The following is a 25,487-nucleotide window of genomic DNA, read 5'->3' on the forward strand; positions in this document are numbered from 1 at the left end:
AATTCTTAACGTAAACATGCTTGTCTCATTTGAATAAAAATAAAAACTTACTGTCTGGATGCAATGGGATGGAGAAGAAGGCATGGCATAAATCAATTACAGTGAACCATCATTCATTCCATGGCATCTTATACAGAATCACTGCTGGATTCGGTACTACTGGGCAACATAGGACAACAATTTTATTTATTTTACGCAGGTCTTGAACTACCCTATTTTTCTGCTTGGTTTCTTTAAACCAATTATAGGTGAATTACATGCACTGCTCATTTTTCCTTTTAGAATACCTTGTTCAACCAATCGCACAGTTTCTGCTGCAACTCCAGCTTTTATTTCTGGACTCATTTTGTACTGACTGATAGTTGGGAAAACTGCACCTTCCTTTACTGTCACTTTTACTGGATCAACATTTGCCATTAATCCTACTTCTTTTCCTGAAAAATCCCATACATCAGGGGTTACGGTCTTTTGAAGCTCTTCTGGTAAATCTTTTAGGGTCATCTTTTTAGTTACAGTCTCCTGTTTAGCTAACATGATTTTATACACTCAATCTTTATCTGGAGTCTGAATCTCAACACCATTTGGTGTGCAAAGATTGTGCAATACGTTTTGCATAATAAATCCCTTCCTAGCAAATTTACAGGACGAGAGTCGCACACAACAAATTTGTGCATCTCTTTAAAATTACCAATACACATCTCCATTGGTTTCTGTGATAGGGGTCCTAATTTGTTTATTAGAAACGCCCACTTATTGGATCGCTTCTCCAGAGAGGGGTAGGTTTGGGATGTCTGCTGTTCTCACAGTAGAACGGGTAGCACCAGTGTCCAACAAGGTGATGTCATTTCCCTCAACCTTGCCATCTAGGTAAGGACCTGACTGATCTACCTGTAAGGATGCACCAAGTATTCATTGTATTCATCCCCCCCCCCCCCACCCCCCCAATCTCACCGTCAGTATGACTCGCTTTCAAAAAATGTGTCTTACAAAAGAAACTGTATTTTTCTTACCATTTCCCTCCCTCTAATCCCGTGTCCACACTGTATTTGGCTTGACTCACAAAATCTGGCATAGGGGCAGGTGGTAACTGATTCTGTATTACCTGTTGCGGTTGCCTCATTGAAACCTCATTTTGCGTCTGTGGATTTAAATTTTGATTTTGGACATTATTATTCTGTATTCATTTTCACTAGTTTTTTTCCAATGCCCCAATTTTCCTTACCGGTGACAGGGAAACCTTTTTCTTTGCCTCTTCTTTACTCATTCTCTGGATTTGCCCCCACTGTTCTTACCTTGTCCTTCCCCTCTTCTGCGATTATTTGCCTGTTGACTTAACTGAAGTTCCTGTTGTTCTGCTAATTTTGCTTGAGCCCACGTTACTTTTTCTTCTAATTTCTTTCTTCTGTTATACATTTCATCCCACAGTATTTTGCATGCTTAAAAATGTCATCAATAGGCTTTGCCTGCCCACATAATTTATGCTCTTTAATCATTTGAGAGATTTCTGGTTTTAGTTCGGACACAAAACGATACATAAAATGTGTCATGTCCTTATTATCAATGTTCTCTAACCCACTGTATTGTTTAAATACCTGCAATAGGCGTTCATAATATGCATGTACAGATTCATCTTTATTTTGGGTAGTTCTGTCTATTTTTGTCCAATCTGTTTCCTTTGGGGTTAGTTTTCCCCTTAAGTAGGGTATTACATGATTATATTTTTTAATTACATCATCTGTCGGAGCTCTTGTCTTTGGATCTCTAGGGTATTCTTCATTAGGCCTATCTACTGAAATTCAACACTCGGTCCATAATTCAGCAGAAACAACTATGTCAAATAAACCATCTAAATCTTTTAGCAGTACTTTCGAAACTTTCACAAACCTTTCGACTTGCCTGTCCCATTCTACTAGTTTTTCTCTACGTTTTGGGAAATCATTTGTAAATGATAAAATATCCTGTCTGGTCCATGGGACATGTACATAACCTCCTCCTGGTTCTTCTTTAATTGGACACAACCTTTTCTGTTTCTTTCATTAGATATTCAGATGCAGTTCGATTTGCCTGTGCTTCCTTCTTTTTCTTTGGCCATCTAGATTTCCATCTATCTAAATCTCTCCATTTTTGTAGCGATGACAATAATTCTTTTATCTGCAATTTTCGTCCTGACACATTCATGTTTTCTAAATATTTTTCAGAAAATTCAGCTTTGTAAGGTTTCTGTAATATTTCGGGTAATGGTTCGGCATATGAACAATAATTCTTCTTCACTAAAAGAATTCAATCTTTCTAAACCTCCATTCCCAGCTACCATTTCTTCCAATTCTACCCTTAATTTAAAAATGTCCAATACTTTTGGCTAAGATTATGACTTTTCTATATCTCTTGTCCCATCTTCCTATTTCGTCTGGGGTTACTATGGTAGCACTTCTCGTTCCTGTGGATGTTTCAATCTGAACCTCTGTGGACCACCCAGGTGTAACTTTTCTAAATGAATCATTTGGAGATTCTCTTGTTGGCTCTCTTATCAACAAATCCATTAATGAAATCACTGACTCGCACTCACTTGCCTGATCATCAACTATTATGTTTTCTTTTCTAGTACGGAGTTATAACTTTGGTAGAACCAGCATGCAAAGACTATACAGACCCTGCCTGGTTAGCTGCAGTATTCACTGGCTCAGTAGACTTGGCACTGATAGACCCTATACCCACATTATGCATCCTAATGAGTTCTTGAACAGTAGATCCCATAATTCTCAACCTCTCCACCAGGTGGGCCACAGAAGCCTTAATGATGACCTTTAATTGTTCAAGTAGCCGGTCCAAGATAAGTTTGATAAGATCATTAGAGTTGCTCCCATAAGCCTCATAATGCACTAAAACTGAGAAATCCTTACCAGGTCGGTTTGCTGCTTGTTTAGTTGTGTTACAGGCTTGTTTTGGCCGTTGTTTTCTCTTTGCTGGTGGCCTTCCCTCACTAACTTGTGAGGTTATTGAATCCTTTGAGCCCACTATCAGCGACTAGCATTCCAGATCCTCAGAATCTGCTACTGAACAACTACTGGTAGCTAAGGGTTCCGCAGTTAGCAGGTTATCTTGTGGGAGAGTCACTAAAATAACTGGGCGCTCCTATAAATCAAGGGAGAGAGAGGCCTTTCTTAAGTTCTATCTCCTTAGAGATCACCCGTACTGATCTGGCCAAAAAAGTGTTCCCGGTAGTACTAGGAGGCCCTCGATTAGATTTCTCTTGATCCTTAACCTCTGGCCTCTTTCTCTTTACCATGATTCCTTTAATTGATTGAAGATAATATAATAAGCTTCGAATGATTAAAAAGTGCACAAATCAAACTAGACAGTAACATAATGAAGTTCACAATGATAAACCAGCCAGTCCGAATATGAATACTCTTGCGGTTCCTACCCAGTCAAAGCAAAAAAATAGAATAAGTCAGTAGAGGTAAGATATTACCACTCACTTAAGAGGGATTTTTAGAACCTAGAGGGGTGGACCAGACCAGGCTCTCCCGGGACCGCGCTTGATCTGCGGCCCGTGCAGCTACTGCAGATTAAATGCTGCCTCTAGGCAGCTGAGCACTCTGGGGCTTAAAGTTTGGGCCCCCAAGCATCGGTCATGGCGTGCTTGCTTCGGTGGCACATATACTAAAATTGGAGCATTTTCTCATCCAATTTCCCATAGGTATTTTGGTAAGTTGAACAAAATTGCTCTAGATTTGGCAGAAAGCTATATCTTTACTCGGAAATCATATTTTTTGTGATTTGGTGTAAAACAGACCAGTCGTTTTAGAGAAATTAAGCTCAGAATATAGTCCTTTCTGGACGGTTAGTCGTGCAGGAGTATTGGGGTACCACCAGTAAAAAAAAAAAAAAAAGTAGAGCTTTCTGATTAGCCTAAAGCGCTTTTATCCACCTGAGATTTCAGTTGGTCCCACGGTAGCAAGTTATCTGAATAGTTGGCCGCAACTGAAACAGAAATGTTGAGGCCACCATTTCAGGACTTGGGACTAAGTTCCTGTGTCCTTTGTTTTAAAATAAATTAAATACAGTGGGTGCATGGTAGGGTTACCCTGACACACTGGCGGAATCTCCTGCTGGAGCCAAAATAAAAAAAAATGAGTTCCACAAGTCCAAAAGGTACTCCCGCAGGACCTAGCGAGGCCTCCCATGAGCTCCTGCAAGATGCAGCCTCTGTGCTCCCTAAGTAGATCGCAAGACCATGCAAGCTTTGAATAGTGAAGCTCGCAGTGTCCCACACTTGTGCTTAAGAACATAGAAAAAAATTAAATAAGCATTAGAAATGCAATAGGTCATGCATTTATTTGAATTAGAGCTATTGTCATAGCTCAACAGCTACCGGGGAGAAATTGCCACTTTGTTGGTGCTGAACAGAGCACTGCTCCATCAAACGGCCTGAAAGCCTAAAACAATGATGACCAGGAGGAACCGCGGACGTATTGGGATGGCCAACGTAAGCAAACAATGAGTGAAATCGCTTAGGCGGTAGAATCAGACCCTATGCACCAATGAAATCCTGTATTTCTAAATGGCACAATAACGAACAAATGGTAATTCATGTGCATGCAAAAAGCCGATAGAAGAGATAACAACAGATCTTGCAAGCGCGCTGCCAATGCTCCACCTAAAAATAGAAAATATGGTGGTGGGGGGAGGGGGTAGGGAGCTTGGCCAGTAAAGAGTGATAAGCTGCCTGTTGTAATGAGGTTGGGCGCCTGTGGCCAGCCCTTACTCCCACAAGGGGGGGGGGGTGGTTTGGGTGCAGAGCCAGGCCACAGGCCAGGCCCTGAGCTCAACCCTGGTTATTTGCTTGGGATTGGGCGTAGGGCCAGGCCATGCCAGCCCCATAATGCACACTATCAAAAGATATTCTCAGTGAAAGTTGAGTGAATATGAGCAACATCCTTCAGAAATTCACCGAAAAAAAAACAAGTTTAAAATGAAGGTATAGTTGGGTATGGTAATAAACCTAGAAAGTCACTGAAAATAACAAATGTGATAGTGATGTGATATGAAGTATGGTTCTATGATTTTAGCATACATTAAACCCTAGAAATTCACTGGAAAAAGCAAAGGTTAAACTTTAAATTATAGTTAGGTCTTTTAATGATCCAAACAAAACAATTGTTTAAAAAACAAAATAACACTGAAATTCACCACTTATAGTTTACTCAACTAACTGTAGCTTGCACCCCCTCCATTCACTGCTTATGACCTCGCATATAACATCACTCATGGCATGTTAAATAACATAATTGATGACATTACTGATGATATCAACGACGTCACTGATCACATCTACAAGCTACTAGTTTTCAAATTTAGACACATCTCATTAAGGTAAATGATAACCAAACTCTGGTTTTGAACGGTATTCTATTTTTTTTTATATTTGCTGATATCATTAATTTCTATAGCCATTACATTTCTTATGTACCTCATTACCAGTAAATAAAGAGTATGACATCTTCTTCTAAATGTGGGTGGTTTCACAGCTAGGATTCATGATTGCTTGTTGTGTAAAGATACTCCCATATGTTCTGCAGATGGAATATTGGGTCTACGTGTACCTTGTTAAATATGAAAAGCTTACAGCAAACTTTTATATTCTTTGGATGATGTCATCAGTGAGATCACTTAACGTGGCATTTGTAGGGCTTCCAGTTTTATGGTATTTGTTTTAAAAACGTAATGATCGGTTCAAGAACTAACACAGACCCCGGTGAGCGCCCATTAGTGCTGGCTAGCATTGAACCACTTCCCCAGCGAGGGATGGCCACATTAGAATTAACAAGTTTGTACCGACGTCCTGTTTGGGTAGTGTAACCCCAACGTATTTCAGCGAGTGACGGCTGAATAACAATACTTAAGTGATAGACGGTTACCTGTTGTGAGCTGTGTCTGCTGCCCCCTATTCTGCAATTCTTTAACCACTCTGGTTATGCATATAACCACCAACTTGGTTGGTGTGGCACAACGGTCGAGCAACTAGATTACACATCCAGATGTAGGAGGACTGCGTTCATCCTATATTAATAAAGGTAAACTTTTAGGTCCATATTGAATATCGACGGTAAAAGGGCTTGTGTCATATATGTCCTGAGGAAGACCCGCAGGTCGAGGTTCCCAGTCACCCCTGTACCCCAAGACGGGTCGAAACGTCGATGCACTTCTTAAGCCAATAGGACCACTACTTATTAAAAGTTCCATTATACATGCCAAATTTAGACTGTATAAATGCAAAAAAGTCTAACAAACAACAGTGGCCTAATTGTACTATTAGCTTGATTTTTTACAGCTTTGTTTTTTCTATTTATTTAAAACTCTATGTCACTTTTTTCGTTGAGGCTTACACCCCTTTATCTTTATAAAACCCCCCTTCTTTCCTTTTCTGGCACTTTTCTCGTTGGAAGCAGATTGCTCTCTCCTTTTACCGTTTTGTCTGAAGATGTACAAATGTATATAATTAACTGTGTTATGATGGAGTATTTTTTGAAAACTCTCTTTTTGGAATAAATTCAGTTTCTTTCAGGTGGTTGCTTTCTATTTTTCTCTAATAATTTTTAGAGTTTGACTCTTTTGAGTAGATTAACTCAGATACTCGTTTAAATAGTGATAAAAAAGAACAACTGTGTGTGCATTATTCATTGATTTAATGATGAATTTCGGTTTGGACCATTGTTTTCTTTAGCAGTATTGATCACCCAGGTCCAAAATACCGTATTGGGTTACCCCATTTCTATAATGGCAGGCTCGTCATGCAGCACGGTGCTCGTGTGCTGGTGACGAGCCTGGGCTTGTCATGAGCCGTGGAACGCTCACACGCGGGAATAATTCCCCCGCTGTGCTGAGCGTTCCATTGCGCGGGCGTGGTCATGACGAGCACATGCTCGTCACCAGCACAATAGCACCATGCTGCATGATGAGTCTGGGCTCGTCATGAGCATCGCGGCGCCGTGCGCGGCCCCCCGCACCGCGGGGGAATTAGCCCTGCGGCGAAGCGATTAAAAGACATATAATTTTCTATATTTACCCACTTTTAAAAATAAATGCAGACTGGAAACACACTGATTTCTTTCTGTTTTTATCTGAACAAATCAGTAAAAACGGAAGACTGGGAGCCTAGTCCTGAGTAATTTAATATGTGAGGTCCTAAGCTGTGCATGAGTGAATTGCGGGGGTCAAGTTAGTTCAGTAAACCATAGCTGATGAATTTCATTGTGGTTTTGTTTTTCCTTTTGGTTTTTAAACATTTAGTTTTATATTATTACAATACCTAATTATAATGCCACTTTACCCTTCGTTTTGTCAGTTAATTTCTAGGGATCTTATTTACCATAAGTTTAAATCTTAGTACCTTACCTAACTATAACTTCACTTATTTTGTGTGTGTGCGAATGCAATGAAAAAGTACACTGCTCCAGAAATACCTGTACTTTGTACTTTATCCTGTCCTGCTACCCCATCTATCTATTGCCTAGAAGTGAATTGTTATTGCTATCCATTTCTCCATGGTTTCTAAAATTTTGGGAATGGATTATAATTGGTTCTGTGGCTACAGACCAATGGAAAGATATCCGTGCCATCAGTGTGTGTTCTTGTTCCCATATTAGTCCCCGGAGGTTAATATTTTATATGATGAGCAGGAGAGTCCAGAGGAATGAAGCATTGAGCTAATACTCCATTGAAAGCAAGTTATTTAGAGAGAAGAGCTATGTCAAACTCACAAGTCACTCATGAATGATATGCACTACTACAGTCATCCACTCTGATGCACCAGTAGTGGCTTCTAGTATTTCACAATGTGCTGTCAAGCTGTTTTGAAGGTGACTGAAAAGTCTGGGAGTACGAGTATAGCCTGTTTTTTTACACCTTTTCAAATGCTAGAGTCTAGCAACAATTTTTTTAAATTAAAAAAAACTGCTTTATGGGTTCAACTATACTTGAATGGTACACTGGTTAGATACGTTATGAAAATAACTTTATTTTAAAAGTAGCTATTTTAGCATTTAGTTCTCAAAGAGTTGTCAAAGACCTGCTGGTGTAAGACAAATATTTGTTTTAAAGAAAATTTAAAAACTGTAACTGTCATTTTTGCCTAGTTCTTAACGCAGGACCGACTTTCAAGTATTTGATGGAGTTATCTTGAAAATTTATATCTTATCGGTGCTTAAGTTTGATGTTAACATCATTTATACGTGACATTTATTTGTACTCTAAGGATATTCTTTTTTGCAGTCTAAATGTTGGTGTTGAAAATATGTTGATTGGGTTTCTTTTTTTTGTTCAGGTGCTCTAACGGCGTCTTCATCATTGATAAATGATACACATGGTACGCCATTGCAGACACCAGATGAAAATATGAATACCACCAACTCAGTACAGTCTGCTAATGTTAATAAGACAGACATAACAGAAGGAAATGCAACTTCTAGCTCACTTTCCAATTCTACAGTTATTGCTACGTTTAGTACAGTCAACAGAAAGGTCTCTTCCTCCACTTCATCAACTTCTCATTTTACTACTGTAAGTGCCATGCCTTCAATAACTGCAGATGCCTCAAAAGAATCTGCAATTGAAGAGGAGGACCTTATTCCAGAACAAATGGGCAATTCTCTACCCACTGAAACAGTAGATCCTGACTTTGATGATGATGATGATGATGATGCTCTGGAAACCCTTAATTATGATACTCCGACAAATATAGGTGCAGCTGATGCAACCAATCCTGAAATGCTTGATGATGACACAGAAGACTCAATGGATGCTGGTGAAATACCAGGATACAATGTGAAGATTAAGCCGAGTTCAGATGAAGATACACATTTCTTTTTTCATCTAGTTATTATTGCTTTCTTAGTTGCTGTTGTATATATTACTTACCACAACAAGAAAAAGGTGGGTTTGAAGGTTCTGGTATTTGAAAAATAAGGTGTACTTTATATCTGAGTGTATATGTTGTATGTTCACACACAACTATTGTAATGCAATCTAAAACACAAAATGTTCACCATCATTGGAACAAAACAAAAAAAAAAGCAAAAGGCGACTCCCCTAGATCTGGGCTTTACTCCATGTCTTTTAGTAAGTAATTATTAGCAGCATACAGAAGTGGGCGTTTAGAGAGGGAAAAAAATGCAGCAATATACCCCTATATGCATACATGTATTTGTCAATCTGAAGTGAACATAGTTCTCATATTATTTCTCATTTACCAACAGAAACTCGATCTGCCTGAACTTAATTAAGTTACTGCAGTTTAATATCACTTGATAATCTGGAGGATATGTCTTCTCAATTTCACTTCACCACTCACACACTAGATGGGGTAGCATTTTCATGTTTTTAGCTACTAATTCACAAGTAGCACTCCTAGCAAAAAATAGACCTTAACCAAGGTCTGCACTGCACTGGTTTAGCCCCAAGTGTTAGCAAAATCCATTGTCGCACCCTCTGCTCTCATTAGAAAACTTATTTTAGGGACTTTCGAGTAATCCAAGACCTTCAATTATCAAAATGTAGACCCGGGAAAGTAGCTACTTTGGATTGTTCTACACTTTTACCAAGGAAGTTGTTCCCAGAAGCCTTGCGATGACCAGTCGTTACTTTGTGCGACTTAGCATAGTTGGTTGAAAGATCTAATGAGTTCATACAATCAATAAAAGCATGCAGGAGATGTTGAAGGACCACCGAGGTCCGTGTGATCAGAACCACATCGTCCACATACAGTAGTGCGGGGATTCTTTAGACCCCGCCCTGGGAATATCCCTGCAGGCAGCTGAAAGCACATCACCTAGTTTAATATGTAGGGTAAATTACAGGGGCACCAAAATGCACCCTTGTCTTACCCCCCTCTATGGACCTTCTAGGAGGCAGACAAGCTACCGTTCTCATCGTACCTCACCGAGGCAGATGGGTCGGAATGGAGACTTTATAGAAAGGCCACTAACTCTGCCTCTATGCCCAGATCCATGAGAAGGGGCCAAAGCTTGGATCTGTTTACCCGATCGAAGGCCGAGGGAAGATCCATAAAACCCATATGTAGGCAGCACCCCCTTAGCTATCTTGTATTTACCCACAATCAACTGCAGGCTAATACACTGGCCCAGCTTCTCTCTCCCCTACCAGAAGCTGTTTTGTAACTCCGATATAGCACTATTGTTCTCAAACTAAGAGATTAGTCACTCCAGGACAACCCTCCCCATAATATTTGCGGCTGAATCTAAGGGGGAAATGGGGCAGTTACATTGTGGGTTGTCCCTCGCCCCATTGTTAAAGATTGGTAAGATAATTGATTTGGACCAAGAAGAGGGAAGGCCACATTTAGAGGCTGCATTGTAAAATTAGAGTCTGTATCTTTGCCCAGGTTTGAGGATCAGCTTCATAAAGGTCTCGTGCAACCCCATTCGGCCCTGCTTTTTCCTCCCAGCTGTGGCTGAGATAGCATTACACACTTCTTCTACAAGTCATGGGCGAGATGTCCCTGCCTGGCACCCATGGGGTATAACAATGATTCGCTTATCAGGGGCACTGTTACAGTCCACCCTTGAGTTTCCAGATTCCGAGAAACCTGGTCTATTTACAATATCCCAGAATTTACCTCTATTAGCTAAAATGCTGAGCTGCACTAAATCCTGCCAGGCTTGTGCCTTAATTTCTTTTTTTCAGCAAGAAAGTCGCCAATTTATTCGCTTTCCTACAGGCCCTAATCTTATCCTTGTCCCTGGGCATTTGCTTCAGGGCAACTATCAGATTCCTTTGTGTCCTGGAACAGTAACTGTCAAACCATTTGTCCTCCTTGTTGTTAGTATGTCTACCTCGGGACAGAAGATTAGAAGTGGTCTGCTCACATAATCTTTTAAAGGCATTGATGACCACCTCATCCTGAGTGCCACTCTCTAAACACAGGGCCATTTCCTCCACATTCACCAAATAAAGGTTTCTAGGAATACCTCAGGGATCACCCTGTTCCGGGTCCTCAGTGCTAATATTACTATTAAGGAGACCTTTTCTCATGTTACCTCCCCATCTAATACCAAGTCCAGTTCCAAGACTATAGGATTGTGATCACGGAAATTATTCCAGGATGCCCTCAGAGACTTCACTTGGGGAACCAGGGGTACAGATGGAATGATCTAATCCATAGTCAAATGACCACCCCTACCAGTGAATGTCTGCCCCATACAGTAAAGGTTACTGCCCACCAAAATATCCTCCAACAGGTCACCTTGCTCTGAGTGTTCAAAATGTATTATCGTGGGAGCATCGAACAGCCCTTTTGCTATGACGCAACCTCCTTGAAATAAATGTATGTTACATTTTCCAAAAATTATTACCTGGTAGTATACGGGCCTTTCCTCCCCAAAGATTTCGAACCACCTTTCATCATCCCTTTTGCAATTAACCCAACAATATTACAGGTCATAACGTTTAATGAGGATGCCTGATGGGTGTAGTCAGGGTGATATATTCACCCTGAGTGCCCTGTGATTTTGGGCTAGAGGGTCCAACTTGTTGCTGACTTAGTCAGTCATTATCATCCAGCCTACACAAAGGTGCTAACCTATTCTCGAGTGGTAGTTCCATTCTTGGAGCCTCTCCCCTTACCATTACTTTTCGAGCGGGCCTACTTTACCAACTGGGTGGAAATGTAGGGGAGGATGATAGTATTGCAGGGGAAAAACCCTGATCCCTTTGGTCTTGTCCAGCGTAATAAAGCTACTCTGAACAAGGTCTTTCGCAAATCTGTGATGCCTTAGATTAATTAAAATGCAATCCTCCTCAGTGTCCTTCTTACGTCCTACCCAGCCAGCTCTTCTAAAAATGATAGTTTAAGGGGACAAAAGGTGCCCTTTCACCATGGTCTTATTACATCAGTGTTTTACCGTGCACATGAGGTCTGCTGTTGTTTTCCTTGCACCTTGTTTGATGGACGGTACCCCTGTTAAAACCCCAACTAATGGTACAGATTCAGGGGGGAGATGTAATAGAGTGGCATCAGCGATCCGTGATATAGGCTACCTATTAAGATCAGATTTGTTATGTTCTTTACACCTGCACTGCTGGGTAGCCTCCTGCCCATATGCTCTTTTTAAAATGGGCTGCACAGTGGGTGCAATCCCCAATCCTTCCAGTGATAGCTAAGCATTTTGTGCCCCAGGCGCAATTTGGCTGGACCCTTCTGGCACCTCCACCGAACTTGCGGATGGAGGGCTCTTCACGCCCAGGCCATCAGCACCGTCGGCGCAACCACAAGGCCCCTTAGATACACCAGACAGATCCTTATCATGGATGACCCCCCTTAGCAACACCAGAGCTGGGATAGGAATGCCAAAATAACTTAACCTTCATTTCCTCAAGATGCAATATTAGTGGTGCCAATGAACCTTTTAACGAAGTCTAAAGCTTAGGTGACCACTTCAACTTTAGGATCATTACCTGTATCCAGAGTAGCAGCTGCCCCCTTTTGGCTTGATATCACTTTCTTAACTAAAATTCCCCTCTTCTTTACAAACGAAGGTTCTACAGAGGGTGTATTATCTGCATCAGGGGTTCTCAAGGACCATTAAATGTGTCTCAGAAGGCAATGATATTGGCCAAGGAAATTAGCTATCCTTCACAACAATGTACTTTCTGGAGGGGACAGGGACCGTCTCCTTTCAGTCAATTAAATTTTCTCGATATCTGAAAGAAACCGGTTAGTGTTAGATTCCTTACCATAGAATATCCCCAGGCTTCAGACTGGATCCGGAAAGTTTTGCGTAGCAGTACCCCTGCGCGTCGGTAGGCGTCGTCTGCGGCTCCGCATCCGTCGTTGGCGTCGTGGTCGCCGGGATGATGTCGGAGTACTTATATGCCGCCCTCGCGCGCTGACGTCAGTTCTTCTTTTTTCCGTGCCAGCACGCGCAGATCCGGGAAGAGCAGTACTCTTAGTCACTTTTTGACTAACTTTTTCGATCTGTTTTGGATCTTCTCGAATCGGTTCTCAACTCCGGTGCCGATAGGGATGCCCGGGTTCATTCAAACCCTGCGACAACTGTAACCGACTATGACAAGTCGTGCCCCGACTGCCGGGCCTTCACGTCGAAGGTTAGGCGGGAGCGGGCCCGTAAGTGCCTCGAGATCCGGCAGTCGGCCCCGCGCCGCTCGAGGTCCCGGTCCAGGAGGAGGTCGAGGGACCGGTCGCGGGGCCACAGTCATCACAGCTCGGCGAGGCGACACCACTCGTCGGGCTCCAAGTCCTCAGGTAAGTCGAGGCACAAGAAGTCGAAGAAGCAACATCGCTCTTCTGACTCTCCCCGACGCTCACGCGATGCGGCTGGGAGTTGGGCGACTCCGCCGGAGCCGCAAGCGCCGCGTCCAGCTCCATACCCGCCGATCCCTGGGCTGAACGCGACGCCTTAGGAGGTAAGCGCCTTTCTCATGGCCATGAGGTCGCGCTTCCCTCCGTCTGGTCCCGCCAAGGTGCCATCGGGCCCCGCCGAACCTTCTGGGAGCCCAAGCGGGCCGGCGGCTTCGGCCCTGGCGCCGTCGGGTGCTTCGGCCCCGGCGCCACAGGGTTCCTCATGATCCAGGCCTGGATCCGTGACGACGGATCCGGTTTCGAACCGGCGCAGTTTTCAACGTCGATCGGTGAGCCCTTCACCAACGACCCGGCTTCATCATTTCTTCCTGACTTTCAGGAGATTGATGACGAGGGGTATTGGGAGGGGTCTGAGGACCCTCTGGGACTGCAGTGCCAGTTGAGCCAGGACTGGACAGATTAACTGGCGGAGGCCAGTGGTCTGGACACTTCGCCCGACACTGGTTTTGTCTCCCCTCCTACTGTGGCTACGGAGAAGGGGGCTGCTTACAGCGTGGTATTGACTTGGCAGCCAAGGCCTTGGCTCTTGAGCTCCCAGTAACGGCTGTGAGTACTAACTTCCTCACTTAGGTGCTCAAACCACAGACAAGCTCTTCGGATCCTCTCCTGCCGTTCAACGAAGCCCTCACTGACGTTCTGTTGGGCACCTGGTCCAAGCCCTCTACAGGCCTCCCTGTAGATCGGAACGTGGCCCGACGCACCAACCCGGCTCCGGGCGACCCCAGTTTGTTGTCTGTTCAACCCAACCCCTGAGAGCCTGGTGATCCAGGCCTCCACTTCCCAGACCGCACTACGACTGCCCCTCCGGATAGGGAATCCAAAATGTACGACCAGTTTGGTAAGAAGCTGTTCTCCTCACTGAGTTTGGGGTTGCGGTCTGTCAACACCGCCTGCCTTTTGGGCTGTTAGTCCCACCCCTTGTGGGATACGGTTGCGGAAGTGCTGCTGCAGTGCCCGGCGGAGGTCCTGGCAAAGCTTACCCTAGCCCTTGTGGAGGGAAGGGATGCAGCACGATATTCTATTCGGTGTGGACTGGATACCACGGACTCGCTAGGCAGGGCGATTGCAACGAAGGTGGCGGTTCACCGCAACGCCTGGCTGTGATCTGCCAACTTTTCGGCCGATGTCCAAGCCTCTCTTATGGACATGCCCTTTGATGGCCGTCGCCTTTTTGGCGACAAGGCGGACAGCGCGCTGGAGCGTTTCAAGGACTCCAGGGCTACGGCCAAGTCCTTGGGGATCGACCAATGCCAGCGGACTTTCGCCTTTCGTGGCCAAGGAAGGGACGCCCCCACACGTCCAGCTAGCCACAGGCCGCAGAACCATCCTCAACGCGGACGTGGTAACCGCCGTGGCGTGCCGGTGGACACTTGCAAGGTCAGTCCACACCCGCCCCCGCAGCATCTGCCTCAAAATCCTCCTAGTCGGAGTTTTCAGGCGCATTCGACGCCAGTGGGGAGGCAGGGTTCGCCATCACCTCCTCCACTGACGCTCCATCACATCGGACAGGTAGGTGCTGCAAATCGTCCAAAGGGGCAACTCCCTCCCCTTCGAGGTGACCCCTCCAGTCATGCCACCGCAGTACCACCGCATGTTGGGGGATCACTTTCTACTTCTGCAGGAGGAAATTACGGCCCTCTTGGCCAAGGGGTCCGTCAAACGCTTTTCTGGGCCAGAAGTAGGACGTGGTTGCTATTTCCACTACTTTTTGGTACCCAAGAAGGGCAAAGGGGGCCTACGCCCTATCTTTGATCTAAGGAGCGTCAACGGCTTCCTCCGGAAGCAGAAGTTCAAGATGCTGACTTTGGCTCAGGCCATAGCTGCCCTAGACCCGGAAGACTGGAGGGTAGGGTTGGACTTGCAGGATGCTTATTTCCACATCCCCGTCCTGCGGTTCACGGTAGGCCACGAGCACTTTCAGTTTATCGTGCTCCCCTTTGGCCTTACCAGCGCCCCACGGGTGTTCACGAAAGTGATGGCGGTGGTCGCAGCTCATCTGCGCATGTTAGTGGTTTCAGTCTTCCCCTATCTCGACGACTGGTTCTTGAGGGCGGGCTCGCCCCAAACAGTCGTCTCCCACCTCCAGACTACGGCCGACCTCCTGTACTCGCTGGGGTTCTCCATCAACGTGCCGAAGTCACACCTGTGCCCCTCGCAGAGGCTCCTTTTCATCGGGCCAGTTCTGGACTATACGCAGTTTCGGGTTTATCCCCCGAACAGCGGGTTCGTAATTTTTAGGCTCTGATTCCGGTCTTTTAGCCTTTATCCCGAGTCTCAGTCAGGTTGACTCTGCGGCTCCTGGGGCTGATGGCCTCCTGCATCCTTTTGGTGCATCACGCCCGGTGACTGATGCGGGCTCTGCAGTGCGACCTGAAGTTTCAGTGGGCACAGCATCAGGGCAACCTTTCCTACTGCATCCGGATCTCGGAGGGCACTGCGAAACATTTGCAGTGATGGCTCACGAACCGCAATTGGGTCAGCGGCAGATAGCTCTCCCTTCCCCAACCGGAGCACGTAGTAGTGACAGATGCGTCTCTCCTGGGAAGGGGAGGCCACATGGGAGAGAGGGAGATCAGAGGCCTTTGGTCTTCGGTGGAGTCCTGGCTCCACATCAACCTCTGGAGCTGCGGGTAATCCGGCTTGCACTGAAAGCATTCCTTCCCACTGTCCTGGGAAGTGTAGGGCAGGTGTTCACGGACAACAACACCTCCATGTGGTACTGCAACAAACCGGGCGGGTGGGGTCGTGGACCCTTTGTCAGGAGGCTCTGCGCCTCTGGGCATGGCTGGAACACCAGGGCATCACCCTGGTGGTTAGACACCTGGCAGGTTCCCTGAACGCCAGGGCGGACAAACTCAGCCGCCGGTGCATGATGGATCACGAATGGCGTCTAAACTCTGACATGGCGCAAGGTCTCTTTCAGCAGTGGGGAGATTCTTGGTTAGATCTGTTCGCCACCGAAGAGAACGCGCAATGTCATCAGTTCTTTGCATTCGAATTTCCAAGGCGGCACTTGCTCGGCAACGCTTTTCATCGCGAGTGGAGCTGCGTCTGTGGTATGCCTTTCCGCCTATACCACTTCTGCCCAGAGTCCTGAAGAATATCAGGCGAGACTGGGCCCAAGTCATCCTTGTGGCTCCGGACTGGGCACAAAGATACTGGTATCCCGAGCTACTCAGCATGTCAGTCGATCCCCCGATTCGTCTGCCTCTTCAGGAGGACCTTCTGTCGCAGCAGCAGGGGACGGTCCTCCACCCAAACCTGTCCAGCCTCCACCTCCATGCGTGGAGATTGAGCAGCGGCAGTTGAGGCCATTTGACTTGCCTTCTGAAGTCTGTGATGTGATTCTGGCAGCCAGTCGTCCCTCCACAAAATCGTTATACACCTGCAGGTGGAACAAATTTTTGGCATGGTGCACAGCAAAGGCTGTGGATCCTCTCACTGCCCCTCTTTCAGACGTTCTCCTCTTCCTTCTTTCTCTTGCCCAGCAGGGTTCTGCTCTGGGCACTCTTAAGGGCTACCTCTCATTTCTGCCTTTTTGAGGCTTCCTGATCAGCCTTATCATTTCAAGTCTCCTTTTGTAAATAGATTCTTGAAGGACATCGTGCACATGTTTCCTCCTTTTCCTTTTGTGATGCCTCAGTGGGACTTGAACCTTGTTCTAACCTATCTGATGTGCGCTCCTTTCGAGCCACTTCACAATTGCCCTCTTCGTCTTCTGACTCTCAAGACTGCATTCCTGGTTGCCATCACCTCTCCCAGGAGAGTGAGTGAGCTCCAGGCTCTATCTTCTAAACCTCCTTTCCTTTCTGACCATCCGGACAAGGTTGTTTTAAGAACTTGTTGTTCTTTCCTACCCAAGGTGGTTACGGCCTTTCACATCGGGCAGTTCATCACTTTGCCCACCTTCTTTCCGCCTCCACATCCCTCGAAAGAGGAAGAGAGACTCCACTGTCTGGACCCAAAACATGCGCTCTCCTTCTACTTTGATCGCACACGCCAGTTCTGGGTGGATGGCCAGCTCTTTGTTGGTTACGTGAGCACAAAGAAGGGACGGGCGGTGCACAAACAGACCATCTCTCAGTGGGTTGTGTTGTGCATCAAGGTCTGTTACTCCTCGGCTAAGAAGGAGCCCCCGATTGGGCTGAGAGCCCATTCCACTCGGGCCACGGCGGCTACTACTGCCCTGGGTCGGGGAGTACCCTTGCAGGACATCTGTCAGGCAGCTACGTGGGCCTTGCTGCACACGTTTGCTAGACACTACTGCCTGGACAGCCAAGTCCGGAGAGATGGCTTCTTTGGCCGTTCTGTTCTCCAGGACTTTCTGGTGTGATCTTGGTCCGCAGACCCACCACCGGGGTTGGTATTGCTGGGGTATCTATTCTAAGATAAGGAATCTAACACTAACCTGTTTCTTTCAGATGCTAAGTTACTTACCTTCGGTAACGATATATCTGTAAGAAACAGTAGTTAGTGTTAGATTCCTTACCGCCCCACCCAGCCTCCCCGTCTGCGGACCGATATCTAGGGTTAAGGTATTTCCCTTTGAGGGCCCAAGTTTTATGGCACCAGTGTCGGTCTCTGGCATGGCTCTGTGTTCCTGCCGCAGAAATCTATGTACAAGAACTGACGTCCGCGCATGAGGGCGGCGTCTAAGTACTCCGACGTCATCCTGGCGACCACGCCGCCGCCGCCGGAGGCGAAGCCGCAGTCGACGCCTACCGACGCGCAGGGGTACTGCTACGCTAAACTTTCCGGATCCAGTCTGACGCCTGGGGATATCCTAAGAAAAGGAATCTAACACTAACTACTGTTTCTTACAGATATATTGTTACCGAAGGTAAGTAACTTGTGCATTAACACTTGCCACCCTCAACAGAAAGGAGACCATGGTGGTAATTGTGTCTCCACCCGGGGTGCCTGACCTCCGGTTCCTTTTACCCATTGGGCCCCGTAGAGTCCTTGTGTATACTAGTGCAGTAAATGCTGGTCACCGTTGCCTTACATGCCAAAGGGGGTGGCCTAGCCTCCTCCTGCACAAAAGGGCCTACCCTTGGCCAGGGTGCGTCCCACGCTGCGGGACTCGTAGAGCGCTATTTGCACCTCAGTGTATTGTCTCCTCCCCAACAGTCTCTGGTGGTTGCTGGTGGGACCTCCTGGCGCAAAGAACGCTGAGACAGGCAGTCCTTTCCCCAACAACGATGGGGCTGTCCAATGCTGTGGGACTTGGCAGAGCAGGATGTGTGCCTGGGGAATTCTCTCTTTCCCCCAACAGATGCTGATGGCGCCTCCCGGTGCAAAGAACTCTGGGATAGGCAGTCCCTTCCCCAAAAATGATGCAGTTCTCCTAGTTACATATCAGACCAATTTACAAAAAGCAGGGCATGTAGCAGACGTTTAAAGTCTGTTGGCCGTATTTTAGTGGCCTTTGAAGCATTTTCTCAGTTTTTTTTATATTTCATTTGACTGTTCTGGAGTGCGTAATATAGAAATCAAAGATCACCAATATTGGTTATTGTAGTTTGAGTCTTGTCAGGGTAATCCAAGAATGTAATTTCCAGAGTAATTGTGTGATTAGAGTATGACCATTAATGGTAGATCACAATCTGGCCCTTTTGAGGCCCAGGGTATTAGGCCATCAGATATCGTTTACTTTAGACATCGGTAGAATTCGAATTATGGAGTCCAGAATCAAGTTCTAAGAGAAAGATTATTTTAGTAGAACAGGTATATTTGTACAGTGTGAGAAATAATAAATAATTTGCTATATAGCATTTCTCAAATTCAGTATCTTATAATTTTATGCTGTTAGCAAAAGACATTTGAGGACGGCCATCAAAATGCAGTGGAGGGCTATCAAGACAATCCTCTAGTTTAGTATCAGCGGCAGCATCCTTGTGCGGTGTGCTCTTCATTTTTTCAGCTGTCTTTTGCTGCCAGTGGAAACTATAAAGTACTGAATTTGAGAAGTGCATCTGATTACTTACAATAGTTGTTGATGGAATTCCTATCAAGTGTTTACAAAATGTCCAGGTCTATGTTGTTTTTATGGAGGGCGCTTATTTTATGTAGTGAGGCACCCTGGGAACTCTAATTCCAGTGGCATGACTAAATGTCTTTGAATCCTTTTCAGTGTGAATTTAGATTTTAAAAGGAAATGGTCGCTGTCAAGTTCTAAGAGAAAGATTATTTTAGTAGAACAGGTATATTTGTACAGTGTGAGAAATAATAAATAATTTGCTATATAGCATTTCTCAAATTCAGTATCTTATAATTTTATGCTGTTAGCAAAAGACATTTGAGGACGGCCATCAAAATGCAGTGGAGGGCTATCAAGACAATCCTCTAGTTTAGTATCAGCGGCAGCATCCTTGTGCGGTGTGCTCTTCATTTTTTCAGCTGTCTTTTGCTGCCAGTGGAAACTATAAAGTACTGAATTTGAGAAGTGCATCTGATTACTTACAATAGTTGTTGATGGAATTCCTATCAAGTGTTTACAAAATGTCCAGGTCTATGTTGTTTTTATGGAGGGCACTTATTTTATGTAGTGAGGCACCCTGGGAACTCTAATTCCAGTGGCATGACTAAATGTCTTTGAATCCTTTTCAGTGTGAATTTAGATTTTAAAAGGAAATGGTCGCTGTCTTTTAGGGCTGGTACTTGAAAATCTAAGAGTAACTGGAAATGCCAGGCTAGAGAAAAATATAATCTGTTGGACCAAGGGAGTTACCCTGACGAAAGGTCTTGCTTACTAGTGTATCTGAATTGAAATGACCATTCAGGCAGAACAGATTCCAATTTGCCAAAAATCTTTGCTTTTTCCTAGCTAAATTGGAGCGATGACACTGGGGAAAAATAGCTGGCAGTATCTTTTGACTCTCATCAGTTGTCCAATAGCACTTATCTTGGGATGGTTTTTGGTGCTTGTTAAAATACTCCAATATTCCAATATGAATATCCTACTGTTGGAGAACAATGCACTGATATAGCTGACATCTCATTCAAAAAGCCTAATTTGAACTGCATTATTAGTATTCCCTCAAGTTTACATATATATCAATTAATCAATCAGTCATTTGTTAAGCGTACTACATACCTGTGAGGGTCTCAAGGCGCTGGGGGGGGAGGGGGAGCCGCTACTGATCGAACAGCCAGGTCTTTAGTGTCCTCCTGAAGGTCAGCAGGTCTTTGGGTCTGTCGTAGGCAAGGTGGGAGGGTGTTCCATGTCTTGGCGGCGAGGTGGGAGAAGGATCTCCTGCCAGTGGTTGTTCTTCAGATGAGCGGGACGGTGGCGAGTGAGAGGTCGGTGGAGCGTAGCAGAGGTTGGGGGTGTAGAAGGAGAGCCATCTGTTGAGGTAGTCTGGGCCTGTCTTGTGGAGTGCCTTGTGTGTGTGGATGAGGAGCTTGAAGGATATCCTTTTGTTGACAGGAAGCCAGTGCAGGTTTCTCAGGTGGGGGGTGATGTGGCCGTGTTGTATATAGTTTTGAGATATTATCTTTAGCGATGAGCCACCTTAAATGCAGTTTCCTGAAACACTATAGTACTACACAGTTAACTTCCTTTTAGTGCTGAAGTCTTATTTCCACCTTACCCTGACATTCACTTTTGCAATTTTGATCTGATGGCACATTATGTACATTGAGTGGCTTATTTTTCACAGGCCTAGACTTGTGGACTGTGCAAGTAGTGAAATGAGCAGAGAAGCACTCCTAACTAGAACCTCGATTCCCTTGGCTGCACCGTAAGAACATATTTGGCCTTTCACTGTAACCCTGCTACTTGTAAATAAAGAAGTGGTTAACATAATCAAATTCAACACTATAAGTACTCTCTACAAGTAGCATTTCAAGACTGTTAATTGTTAATCATGGTTTGCAGTCTTCCATGTAGTCAATATTTTCCTTGGCCAATCTAGTTCTTTGAAAATTATAACCAGTTGTTGGTGATTTTTGATCTAAGTGAAATTAGTTGACACTTTTTAAATTTTTTTTAACTTTAAGTGTGCCAAAGAAGCCAGTTGACACAGAGTGCTATTGGCTCTCCTCTCTCAAACAGTGGTAGTCTATAGCACTGTTGAAACGCCAGTGACTGGGAACTTAGCAACGCTGCCCCGAGACTAGCCCTGATCCAATTAGCGGCTGTGTAGATGACTACCTAACTCCTATATAGACACTGTGCAGAATTTGATACTCTACAAAAGTTTACAATGCTATTCGACCATAAGCAGTTTTAACGTTTCTACAGCGGCTAGAATTGTTTTTTTAATTAAATGACTTCAACTAATGTCTCTGTTTTTTGTGCTGCTTCTAGATCTTCCTTCTGGTGCAGTCTAGAAGATGGAGAGATGGTCTTTGTTCAAGGACTGTTGAATACCACCGCCTTGACCAGAATGTGAATGAAGCCATGCCTTCTCTGAAAATGACCAATAATTACGTTTTCTAAAAGCATTGTCCCCCAAAATTGTTTGCTTTGATGATTTTTTTTGAGTGTCTTCCTTTTTGTATATAACAAATCATTTGTGTAAATTGTAAATAGTGGTTCCAAATTTACTTTTTCCCCCACAAACGGTTGCCTTGGTATTGCATAGGACATTGGCTGTTCGGTGTTGGCAATTCATTACTGAGTTATAATCGGTACGTGCAACATCAAAATTAAGTTTGTTTTCCTATTCTACTCCTGTGTACTGTCGCACCTTACATTGTAGATCTGGAACAGCAGTAGGTTATTTTTATGACATAATTAATATACCTGTAATTCATATAGTTAGAAAAATATAAAAATGTTACTGTTTTGCGGGTTTTTTTTTTACATTTGGGAAACTATTGATACCAGGGCATTATTAAAAGCTTTGCAACTGTAGGAGTTGTAAAATTCATTGACGAATTATTGTAGATTAAGCCAAGCTCTCTTTACTAATTTAACAAATAAATGTCCATACGCGTTAATGCCAGATACTGCGGACATCTTCCTGCAAAATGGACTTCTGAATGGTCCTTACCTGGAGGTGCCTGTGCGCTGCGTTTATGCATTGAGTAATGCAATTAGATGGAGAAGTTTTCTAGTGTAGGCATGTTCATTTTGGTTGTGGCTTTCTTATGTCAGAAGGCTCAACTCCCCCTGCTATTCTGCTGCTCTTCAGTCCGCTATTTCCCCTGGTAAGCCAGATTTGCAGGCTGTAGAACAGCAAGCACTGATTCACACGGGGATAGCCAAGCACTGAGTGTGTCTCGAGTCACTTTAAACCATCCGAAATCCCCAATATGCCAGTGTCATCCTGTCTAGCTTGGCAAAACAGTTGATTCTTTAAGCCAGGGAAAAGACCTGTTTCCTCCACCCCGGCAAGTAGAGGGGCCTTGCGTCCTGTTCCTATTGCTCGCATACTTCTCTGCTGCACCGGCTCAAAACCTTTTAGAAAATAAAGGCTTTTTTGGTAGTCTTCAACTAACACTCCTTTGTCTATTTACACATCCATGTGTTTCCGTTGGCACAATGTACATATCTGGGAGGAAGTGAGATTTCAAGATGGAATCCTGTCTTCAAAGGCAATTGGGAGTCGAAGGGAGATGGGAAGAGAAAAGAGAATAGGGCAGTGGAATAGAAGAGGTTAGTGGCACACAGTCATTCTGTTTCTCTCAGAAGACTTGCCAAGTTCCCTGTTAGGAACGGACAGCTCCTCTTCTATAGCCAAATGATATCGCTACTTTACTATATTTTCACTGCATTAGCCCTTGTTCCTCTTACCCTTCTCTACCATGTCTGGACCTCAGTTCGCCATCACAATGTATCTATAATATAAAATGGACTTTGTATTCCAAAATGTATTTGTTCTATTGTACCTCCAACCCTGCACTTACTCTTACACTTTCTTCTGAAATTATTTCTGTGACTTTGAAAGAAATTATAGTTCTTTTCATTACAATAATGAAGTACCTGGACATTTTCTACTGCTTCAGCTTGAACTTGAGTTCTTGGAAGGGGTTTCTTTTACCAGATGTCCTCAAGCGGATGGTAGAATCTCTTCTAGAGTGGACTTTAGTGTGGTAATCTATGTATGAGCTCTCGTTACTAATAATTTACCATTCTAGAATTTTGATGAACAAATCTTATCATTTATATTAGTTCTATCTATTCTTGCACTTTTTTAATTCGTGTTAAGCATTCTGTGACTTGAAATGTGCCCTTTGCATTTATCATTTGGTGACCTAGATGTGTCTAGCAGACAATTTAACCATAGTCCTTAACATGAAAATCTATGTTGTGGGCAAAATATTCTTTCCGTTTCGGTTATAAAAAGTATTTCCATTTTATGTACTACAAACTGTATGCACATCAGTTGGTCAGGCTGCAAAACTATTTCTGTGATCAAAGTGAGCTTTTTTTAATTTTTTTTTTACTTTATAATATTACTAGTGTGATTCCATGATGAGTGACTCAGGACTTTAGTATTGTACTCTTACGAATAATAGAAAAGGGTAGCTAAATCATTTGTTGCATGTGAAGTGCTGATGGGCATGCTAGTGTACAGTAATGCCTGAACTATTTCAGCTACTTAAGCATGATTGTTAACATTCCATCAGCAAATGCTTTCAAATGCTCAGTCACATACTGAAGCACAACTAAATTGCAAGATTTTTTCCTTGCAGTAATTTGTATCATATTTACAGCTGTATCTCCTATTTTGATAATGTTTAAATAAATAGAATATTTAACATTTCAGTTATTCTTCAATACGAGTTTAATTTAATGCATTTTAGACATGTAATTTTATTTGTTTTTGTGATGTTCCTGAATGAAGTAGCAGCTTGCGGCCTGCCTTTACAGAAGTAAACAGGCTGACCCAAAATTGGCAGACTCCATTTGAGACACAGTGATTGGATACCAGTACATAATATGTTTGATTCAAAGCTTTGTTGCATCATTTTCACTAATTAGCAGAGGCACCAAACTAATACCCTAATTCTGAGTGGGCCAGTAATTTAACTTGAAGGTATTGGGCCGGAGATACCGATCCCAGTAGATACCTCCACTTCAGTTACTTGTTATTCCCCAGAATAGGGAATAAGATATTTGACACAGCATTACCGGGGACAAATGATCTTTTTTTCATTGATTTCAGGCCAGGTTCTGTGCACATTTTCCCCTGACTTTTAACTAGAGGAAAATGTGTGTGAAAAAATACTTGGGGTTGCTGGGTACTTACCTACACCTGGTAAAGCATGAAATCCGGCAGGTTGGTATCCCTCTTTGAGAAACTGGTCTGCGGTACTCGTAATGGGCCCCTAAAGCTCTTGTCCACGAATCTTCATAGCTGTGGGGGATAATAGTCAATTGGCTTCAGATATATCACATGAAACTCAACCCGCATTAAAATGTGACTGTATCAGTCGGAAAGCTGAAAATGCTGGCATTCAAGACTATATCCGATTCAGGCAGGGCCAAGGGATCTAGTGGTCTTCTACACAGCGTCTTTCCCAGCTTTCCTACTTGCACTAAATGCTTAATTAATTAAATGCTTTGCCCCTCTTGTGAACTGCACTTCACGTATTTGAATTGGTGGCAAAGCCTTTAAGCCTTACATTCCTTTGAGAATAGAAGGCTGAGTACCCTTAAGTTTGTTTATAGTAAAAACAGACCTGTTTTTTTACAGAAATGATAGATGTGCGAAATGAGGGGCTATATTAAAAATAAATTAACCCTGTGAGTGAGAGAACTTCTGGTGGAATACCCCAAAATGACTCCATGCCAAGCAACCTGAATAGTCTAATCATATATAATTTTGATGGCAGTGAAAACAAATGTGAGCCAATAGCTCGGTACTTAGAGCAACTTTACTAATAAACACCCATTCACACATTTATCACTACAGTGCAAAAGTCATATTTGAGGAAAGGAATCACTCAGACGCCAGGAATAGCGTAATTCTTTTATTCCAAGGAAAATACACAAGATCCAGCTAAGAGGATGGAAGCGCCGACCAACAGGACACTGCCAAGTCTCAACTGTTTTTCCTACAATCTCCACTCCCAACATTTTCACAATTCAATAGCACTCTGTGGTGATAAAAATAATACCTCACTCTTACCAAAC

At 44.1% G+C, this 25,487-nt stretch overlaps 1 protein-coding gene across 1 annotated transcript in view; it reads left to right on the forward strand.

The window, feature by feature from the left end:
* C7H5orf15 (chromosome 7 C5orf15 homolog) overlaps positions 1-24,116 on the forward strand; it is a 77,292-nt gene extending 53,176 nt beyond the window's left edge. Inside the window, exons 2-3 of the mRNA XM_086931533.1 lie at positions 8,327-8,934; positions 21,711-24,116. Of these exons, the coding sequence (XP_086787659.1) occupies positions 8,327-8,934; positions 21,711-21,842 (740 nt within the window). The 3' untranslated portion in view covers positions 21,843-24,116. The remainder of the gene's footprint in view (positions 1-8,326; positions 8,935-21,710) is intronic.
* The last annotated feature ends 1,371 nt before the right edge of the window (positions 24,117-25,487 follow it).

This window comes from Lissotriton vulgaris, chromosome 7 (genome assembly GCF_964263255.1).
Source record: "Lissotriton vulgaris chromosome 7, aLisVul1.2, whole genome shotgun sequence".
Classification (NCBI taxonomy): domain Eukaryota; kingdom Metazoa; phylum Chordata; class Amphibia; order Caudata; family Salamandridae; genus Lissotriton; species Lissotriton vulgaris.